The 9,300-nt window shown below is 39.2% G+C and overlaps 1 protein-coding gene across 4 annotated transcripts in view; it reads left to right on the top strand.

Moving 5' to 3' along the window:
- The first annotated feature begins 1,321 nt into the window (after positions 1–1,321).
- The window catches only part of PTTG1IP2 (PTTG1IP family member 2), a 46,448-nt gene continuing 38,469 nt past the window's right edge, over positions 1,322–9,300 (top strand). For all 4 annotated transcript variants that reach the window (XM_055272783.2, XM_055272784.2, XM_063636400.1 and 1 more), the window contains exon 1: positions 1,322–1,580. In XM_055272783.2, coding sequence (XP_055128758.2) covers positions 1,436–1,580 — 145 coding nt within the window. In that variant the 5' untranslated portion in view covers positions 1,322–1,435. The remainder of the gene's footprint in view (positions 1,581–9,300) is intronic.

Genomic DNA, 9,300 nt, shown 5'->3' with positions numbered 1-9,300 from the left:
CAACTTCACCAATGATATCTTAGTTTTCTTTTTAAATGCTTGCCTACCTGATGTTTACATTATTAGTTTTAATTTATAATTTCCTAGTTCCTAGTACTAGTGTTTCTAAACTATTTTTTTCATATATTCATTGGCTACTTGGATTTGCTTTTCTGTCAATGGATTCTCCACATCTCTTGTCCATTTTTCTGTTGCTTATCTTTTGTCCTTTTTTTGTCAATTTATAAAAGCACTTTTTATATTATAGCTAATAACCCTCTGTCTGTCCTCTGCATTGCAAATGAGTAAAGAAAAAGTAGCCTGGAACTCTGCACATCTCCTCCTCCTCCATCTTTATTGTCCATACTAGACCCATAGTCCTCAGGATGCAGTCTAGATCAATATGCCAGGAATATTATGGGACAACTGCATCATTTATTTTTAAAATTTTTTTAAATAATTTTTTTAGAGAAAAGGTCTTGCTCTGTTGCCCAGACTGGAGTGCACTGATGCGATCATAGCTCACTGCAGCCTCGAGCTTCTTGGCTCAAGCGATCTTCCCGCCTGATCATTTTTGAAAAACAAAACAAGATAATTCCTGGTCAAGGACAAGTTTTCATCACCCACCTCTACCCCTCCCCAACCACACACACTGGGGCAAGATTACTCAAATTGCAGTCATTCTGGAACCACCTCCCCAATTTTTGCCATATCCTTTAAGTTATGTACTATTTATATTTCTGAAAATTGTCCTTTTTTGCACAGATTTATTTTAAAAGCATATATTGTTGCTATTACATCATTGTAACTACTGGTTATATTTTTCCAATATGCATTAAAATAAATTCATAACTATGAAAATAAAAGACATTTATGTACTACCCAAAACATATCTACCTTTAGGAAACTGCATTAGAGTACGTCAAGAGGATCACCAGGCTAGTCAAGGACAAGACCAAGGGTTTACAGAGCTGTGAGTTTCACGGCCTCACCACTCATTGATCGCACAACCACTCCCATGGAGTGCAGTGGGTGGTAGGTTCATTTACATCAGAGAAAGGGCAGCATGGAAGAGTGCAACTGCTGTACACACATTCAGGTAGTGAGAATTTCAATCCAGGTCTTTCTCCAAAAAACAACAGTGTAGTAGGGAAAAGTGTTGATTTGGGGGAAATAGACCTCAGTCAAGTCCAGTAGACCGACTGTACATGGTATTCAGGGCCCAGGAAGCTGGACCCAGTGCCTAGAGGATTGCACTATGAACATTCCACATTCTGGCTAGAACATTAGGGATTCTAAGGTTCTGCTGATTATGCTGGCATCCAGGGCTTGCAAGTGGCAGCCTCAGGACCCAGGGCTGTGGTAGGTCACAGTCTCTGAGCGGGTCTCAGTATCCAACACTGTAGCTGGTGCCCGCCAGGTTCCCAGTGGCTGGGGTCACCAGGTCTGAAGAGAGATGTGCTGGCTGCGGGTGTGGGGCCAGATCCTTCTGCCAGTTTTCCTCTCCCTCTTTCTCATCCAATTGCTTGTCAGCTTCTCAGAGAATGGTTTTATCCACAGCCCCAGGAACAATCAGAAACCAAGAGACGGGAATAAAGAGGGTGAGTGATCTGGAGTCCTGAGGCGGGTGCCCCACATGCTCCAGCGTTGTTTTTCCTTTTAATTGTGCCATCCTGGTGCACTGGAATTTTCATCTCAAAAGTTGTCATTTGGTGTTGATGGGAAGACATTTTAAAGGTTCTAGATGGTTTTGGTGAAACTCAGTTAAATTGGACTCAGATTAATTTGGTTTATCTGAAATATGAAAGGTAGATTCAAAGTTTTAAATTTGAGGAAAAGCATGGTTTCTCCCCCATCACTTTTTGCATGACCTATGGCATATAAGCTTTTTGTTGTGAATAAGCCGTTGGGTTTTGTTCTAATCAGACCCACTCAATGGTCATAGTTCCTCTTTCTTAAGTTTTTAAAGGTCTTAGTTAATAAAATGCTTTATTTGTTCTTTTTCATAGAAAAAAATTACTTCAGTTTGGAGGCATCTCTTGGTTTCCTTCCCAATTGAAAAAATTTTGAAATGTTAAAAGTCATGCTGAGTTAAATTCATGAACCTGGAAATAAGGTTTTTAGTATCCTAAATTGGAACCGTATAGACAAAATAAGAGACAGAATTTGAATTACTTGGAAAGTGCCCTGTAAAGCCAAGATTGCCATTTTTACAAAGACTATGAGACAGAATAATTACTGCTGTTTGGTTTCCAGAGTAGAAAAGAATGTTAGTATCTGTAAGCAAATCAGTCTTCCTTACTAAAACCAAACCCACAGTTCTCAGCATTGCACTGAAATAAGAATCTCCTTTGAGGGGGTAGGGTTGGGGGGACGCTGAATTAAAAGACCTAGCTTGTTTTCTTTGGTTTCATCTTTCCCACAGATTTCTCTTTTTTAACCTCTTGGTCACCCCTATATGTACTCTAAGAGAAACAGTGTTCCAGTGCCATCCTGGCCCCTTCTCCCAACAAACAGCACCTAAAAGCATAGGCCCAAACATAGAAACAAATTCTTCCTATTGTTCCCTAGCAAACTAGACTCATACTGGAAATTTTTCATGTCTTAAGACTTTATCAAAATGCTGATGAAGAACAAAAAAAAAAGAAAGCAAACAAATAAAATAAATCAAAAATCACATCTAAGATTATCACTAAAGATGGAAGTTTCTGTTGCTAGCTTGCTCACTTCTAGGGCTGGCCAACTGGAGTCCATATTTCTAAGGAAACAGCTTGCCTGCCAAGGGCCTCTCCTGAATGCTTGCATCTTAGTCTCGGGCCAGTTCCCCTTAGTGCTTGCATTTAATCTTCCCATCTAACAAGGATATGGTTTCTTAGACATAATGATACTTTTCACTTCCAAAACTGAGAAGGGGCTTCTAAGCCTTCACAAGATCCTCATCTATGTCCCGGATTGTGCCCTGAGTGACAGGCAACAGACAGGACTTTGTGAAGGATCACACATCAAGTGAGACCTCCCCCTAAGCAGGTTGTTTTGATCCCCAGGGCTTCTAACTCTGATGTTGATTTACATTTGAGAGCTTAGTAATCAATATCTCAAGAAATTATAGTAAGCACTTGATGCAACTTTGGGTTAATCTTCTAGAATCTAATGAATGGATTAAAAAATGTACTGAAATCTAGAGAATTTTCATCACTAAAAGTAACCAGACAACAAAGGGGCATAGTGCAAAAAGTAAGTGGCAACTAAGGAAAGAACTGGAAGATTCTGGATCAGAACAGAATAGCACAGCATGGCAAGACTCCAAATGTTACCACCCTCCCTTAGAGGTAACTAGTGAGTTACTATAAACCAAGAATTTTTATTAATTCTCCCAAATCTGGAGAGAAACAAGTTGAGTGGGTATCCATTCTTTATCTTATTCTGAAGATGAGAAAAGGAAATGGCTACTGAAGAGAAATAAGTGGAATGAGGACCTGATGAGAGAGGGCCAGACTCTCTGATGGAAACTTAGGTTCCTGAGTTACAAGCTGGATTTGAGGGCAGATCTAGAGTCCAAAGATACCCCTTCATGGAAATGGGAAACACCTCTGATAAGCTCTAGCAAACCTTGGCGTTAGAAAATGACAAACCTCAAAAGAGAGAGGAGAGTCAGATATTCTAACAAAGCCTGGCACAGCCTCATTTGAGTTCTCCCCCTTGCCTAATGCTGAAAACAATGGAGTGAATAGAACATAAAATACCATAAAACTGTAGCTTCTTGAAAAAAATCTCAAGGATCGTGGTAAGGTGGTTAGGATCTCACCTACACTATGTCAGAACAAATGGAAGGTCTGAACAGAGCTGTACAAGCATTAGTAGAATGAAAACAATAGAGCAACTATGTAAACCCTGCACAGCAAAATAAAGAAATAAAGGAGTATATGATAGCATGCAAACACACACACACACACACACACACACACACACAAGCACACACACACACACCCCAAATAATCTACCCTAGAAGAGAACACAACTCAAGAAACATGAAAATTTCCCACAAGTGCTTTGAGCTAGAGAACAATCAAATGAGAAATATTCAGTGAAACAAGCCTTGAAGTCGATAGCAAGATATCAGAATGAAATTAAAAGGCAGATAGCTCCAAGGAAATAAATTGAAGGCCAAATAATTTGAATATAAGGCAAGGCTTCTGAGTTTTCTCTATCCATTTGTTTATTTCTGCTAATGGTGAACACACCAAGAATATTTGTCACATACTCTAAGCTTACTTACTGTGGTGGGCTCTGGTAGCTGCCTCATTCCTCCGTCCTCTAGCCTAGGGGGTGCTGTTATCTGGGAGGAAGTGGGACTTAGCTTTCTTTCTCCCAGTAAACTTCTCAGCCTCTTTCATCACCTGCATACCCAATCTCGGTACTAAGTTCCCAGTGTTATGTACGCACAGAGTGATTTCTGTTTTCCTGGTTGGATCCTAACTTCATATAGCCATCTTTAAGACAAAAAGCGCTTTAAGATTTTGACCAGCAGGCAGGTATTAGGAGGATTAGAGCATTGACACTAAGGTTTAAATGCTGATGGGGAACCAGGAGAGAAACCTGGTATACCACTTCTGGCTGAGGTAAAGGAAGGGTGAGATAATAAAAATGTCAGATGGGTTGAAGGGGAATCTGAAAATATTAGAAACTTGTGACTCACTTTCTAGAGTATACTCTGAATCCACTGGTCTCATAGATAACATGAGGCCAACACGGCTCCCAAACAGTAGGTAATAGTAGCAGGAAGAAGTATCTTAGCAAATGGACTCAAGGACCGCATGTCAGAATTCCCTGGACATAAGAATTTTGTAGGGAAAAGAGTAGAGAGCCCTAAAATTCCCAATATAGTGGGTGGGGTGCAGGCAAGGCAGCTCTTACGAGAGCTGGCAGAATTGAAGAGGGAAAGGTCTTTCCCAGAGAATACTGGACCTCACGTCTAGAAACCACAGCAGGACCACAGATGCTAGACATGACACTCCCTAAGAAGGGGACAGGTGAGATTCACACAGTAAGGCTAGCAAGGAAGGAGGAGGGGACTCAGTCCAGTCACACCCTGCTGCCAGGGCAACACATAGCCTTTGCCCCCAGAAAAGTATAGCATCCCCAAGGTAAAGGGGGAAGGAACAAACCCTACCTTTAGCTAAATGTTTATTCAAAGGAGGATGAATTTATTGACTGAACTTAGATTGCAAGTTTATGGTTTTCTGCCACTAGCAGAAATGGGAGATTTGACATTATACTGAATTGTGATGTAAAACTGAATTCTGATATTGAGAGGCCTAGATCAGATTCCACCTCTTCTGTGATGCCTTCCTTTAGTCCACCCAGTCTGAGAGAATAGTTGCTCCTATGCTTAGCTGCGCCTCTCTGACAGTGCTTGTTTCACCAGCGAGGCAGAAGAACACAGTTATCACAGGCAGCAGCTCACGCTGCCTGGACTCACCTCCCAGCTCTGTTGCTTACTAGGCCCATGCTTTCTGTGTCACAATTTCCTTATCAGTAAAATAAGAATAAAATAGTATCTTCTGTAAATGGTTGTTGTGAGGATCAAATGAGTTAATCTATGTTATGCACTCAGAACATTTTCTAGTACATGGTAAGTTTTCAATAAATGTTATGCAGTCATATGTTGCTTAATGACAGAGATGTATCCTGAGAAATGCATAGTTAGGCAATTTCATCATTGTGTGAATGTCATAGAGTATAGTTACACAAACCTAGATAGTATAGCCTACTATACACCTAGGCTAGATTAGCCTATTGCTCCTAGGCTACAAACCTATACAGCATGTTACTATGCTGAATACTGCAGGCAATTCAGTATTACACAACACAGTGGTAAGTATTTGTGTATCTAAACTTACCTAAACATAGAAACAGAATAGTAAAAATATACAGTATTATAATCTGAAGGGATCACCATCTTATATGCAGTCTGTTCACCAAGATATTGTTATGCAGCACACGACTAGTTATAGATGTAGAGATATATATTATGACAGTGCTGGAAAATAAGATGAGAGCCAGAAAATGTTAAGAATCCCTGAGAAACAGAAAGCAATTGAGATCAGACCAATGGAGAAAGCCACAGCCTAAAACACACATAAGAGAAGACTAATGTAAGAGTGGTTTCTGGGGTTGCTCCAAGCTCAGCAGCACTGAATACAAAGAGCATGAGGGAGTTGTGGAGCAGCTTCCCGGGTGCTGATCTTAGAGCACTATAGCTGGTTGCCTCTCTACCTTCTCAAATTGTCTCAAGAAGCAGGCAGCAGAGGCAACTGCCCCAGGTTAACAATGAATGTGAATTATTGGCCTGGAAAGGCGGGAAAAGATATACTACCAACACACTGAACCTGGCAGCATGTCCCAGTCCTCACCCACACCACAGAGGTGGAAAAAGCCTATATACATACACCTAAATGTTAACTTGATTGTGCTAACACAATCAAGAATCATGAAACCCAATAAAGAAAAGAACCAATTTATTAAAACACATTTAATAGAGGGGAAAAAAACACCTTGAAATTAGAAATTTCTCTTATAGAAAATGGCAAGGACTAACAAGATTCCAAAGGAAATGACTAAGCTGGCAAGTAGATTGGCTTGCCACAACTCCAAAGGTGCTAAAAGTAGACAGTGAGACTCAATGGATCAGTGCCAGACGGTTTATTACTCATAGCACAGCCAACAGCAGGAATGTCAGTGTGGCAGCACCAAATCTCCTGCCCCCAAGTCCCACGGAGCAATGCAATGTATCCAGATTGTGCCTATGAATGCAGCCAGTTGCACTGGAGCTAAGGAACCCAGGACTAAGAGCTTATGAACTTTTATGGCAAGCAGTAAAAAATCTAGTCCCTGGGGAGTAATTGTGACTATAGTCACACTGTGGTTGCCTTGACCCATTTAATTGACTATGTTACCAGATACAGAATAAGTGCAGGGTCAGAGGATAATTAGGCCAAGAAGTTTGGCACATTCGGCAAGGAAATCCAGAGATGCTTAGGGTATAGGATGGATGTCTCTCTCAACACTATAATTAGTATTCTCATGGAGATATCCATGAAACAAGAACAGACTATTCTGGAAAAGATTATGAATCTTGGAAATTAAAAATATAATCAACACAAACATAGCTAAAGAGTGAATTAGCAAGCTCAATAATTGAGCCATGGAATTCTTACAGAATGTAGTACAAAAGAACAAGAGAGAGCCTGTAGAAAAAAGAGACAAGAGTTCATGCCAACATTAATGTAACAGGAGTTTCAGGAGGAGAAAAGTGGAAGAGAGGAACTAATTAAAGAAAAATATACAGAAAAATATCTTTGGGCCAGGTGTGGTGGCTCACGCCTGTAATCCCAGCACTTTGGGAGGCTAATGTGGGTGGATCACGAGGTCAGGAGATAGAGACCATTCTGGCCAACATGACAAAATCCCATCTCTACTAAAAATATAAAAATTAGCCAGGCGATGGTGGTGCACACCTGTAGTCCCAGCTACTTGGGAGGCTGAGGCAGGAGAATCGCTTGAACCCAGGAGGTGGAGGTTGCAGTGAGCCAAGATCGTGCCACTGCACTCCAGCCTGGCGACAGAATGAGACTCTGTCTCAAAAAAAAAAAAAAAAAGAAGAAAAAGATCTTTAAAATTTTGAAGAAAAGAAAATGGTGTTGAAACTAGAACATATTAACAGACTTACCCAGCTGTGCTCTAGAAGGTATACAAAATAAAAACATTTGGACACTTGAAGAGTCAAAGAGTTTATCATTCACAGACATCTGAAAAAAATACTCAAGAATATAATCCAGCAAAATGAAAAATGAATCCAAGGGGAAAATGTGAGATTCAAGAAAGAGTAGTAAGCAAAGAAACTAGTAAAATGAAGAGTTAATTCTAAATAATTTATTATAATTCAACAGCAATTTAAATATGTCTAATAATCATTAATAGCTTTAATAGTAATTAAAGTTCCATCTGATTTCTGAAATCCATACGATACAGAAATCATATGGAAGTTTAACTGCTATTAAATAGTTAAAGTTATTTAACTGGGAAGTGGCTTGGGGAGAAAGAGAAGAGTAAAAACATATTAGGATCTTTGTCTAGGTTGAGAATGTAGATCCTGATTAAATGATGATAGAAAGATGCATATAAAATATCTCCCTACATTTTTAAAATAACAACTCAAGAATAGAAATAGAATGTGTATTTTGAGGCCACTAGAGGAAATAAAGGAATAAAGAATAAATTGATGGAATAGGATATACCTTACAAATGCTACTGAAAAAGAAAGCAAGTGTAGCAATATTATATAAAATAGAATTCAAGTAAAAGAAATCATTAAGCCAAAGAAAAAGTGATATTCCATATTGACATGTAGTACAGTACACCAAGATGACATATGACAAACCTTTATTCACATAACAACATAGTTTTAAAATAGATGTAACAGGTACATAAAATATAAGAAGAATTTTTATATATAAAATCTTGTTATTTTACATATACTCCCCATTGTTTTTTTCTCTTAGCTGTTCTTGAAAAATTTTCCCTTGCAGATAAACTATATTTTTGTATTATTAATTTATTGCAATGCCAATAAAAAATTTTGATATTTTGCATAATATATTTTGATGCCAGGAATGTCTAGGCATTTGAAATTGTGATTCTTCATGGGAGAAGAGGATCATGGATGGAACTTTATGGAACAGCAACATTTCAGACATTGGTAGGAGTGGAACCAGTTGAAGAAACTGAAAAATAAAGGCCAGCAATGTTCTAAGAGAACTAGGAGAAATGATACAGAAGTCAGGGAAAATGTAATCAAGAGCAAAGAAGTAACCAGGTAGAAAACATATATGCAAACATCAGGACTTTAGGGTGAAAGAATCTGGTACCTGGTAATACCATGGAAATAGCTAGAACCTTGTTTTTTAGGAATAGAAGAGAAGAAAGAACCTACTGATTCATGTAACACATAGGTCAGCTGTACCCTCATTAGTTTTCCAATAAGGGCAAAAATGAGTATTAAAGAGATGGCTAGTTAGTTATACAAATGCTCAATCTAAACCTCAACCATGGAACCAGAGCAGGCCATTTACTGATGTGTGTTGAGGAGGGAACTTCATCTCCGCTCTTCGCCAAAACTCTTTTCCCATCTAATCAGGAGAAAAGCATCAGACAAATCCTAGTTGAGGGGCATTCTGCAAAATATCTGAAAGTACTGAGGACAGTAGTCCTGAAAACTGTCAAGGTCATGAAAAACAAGGCAAGAGTGAGACATTGTTGCAG

This window comes from Symphalangus syndactylus, chromosome 3 (genome assembly GCF_028878055.3).
Source record: "Symphalangus syndactylus isolate Jambi chromosome 3, NHGRI_mSymSyn1-v2.1_pri, whole genome shotgun sequence".
In the NCBI taxonomy this organism is placed as follows: Eukaryota; Metazoa; Chordata; class Mammalia; order Primates; family Hylobatidae; genus Symphalangus; species Symphalangus syndactylus.
The sequence above is the reverse complement of the archived record's forward strand: the minus strand, read 5'-3'. Positions and strand labels throughout refer to the sequence as shown.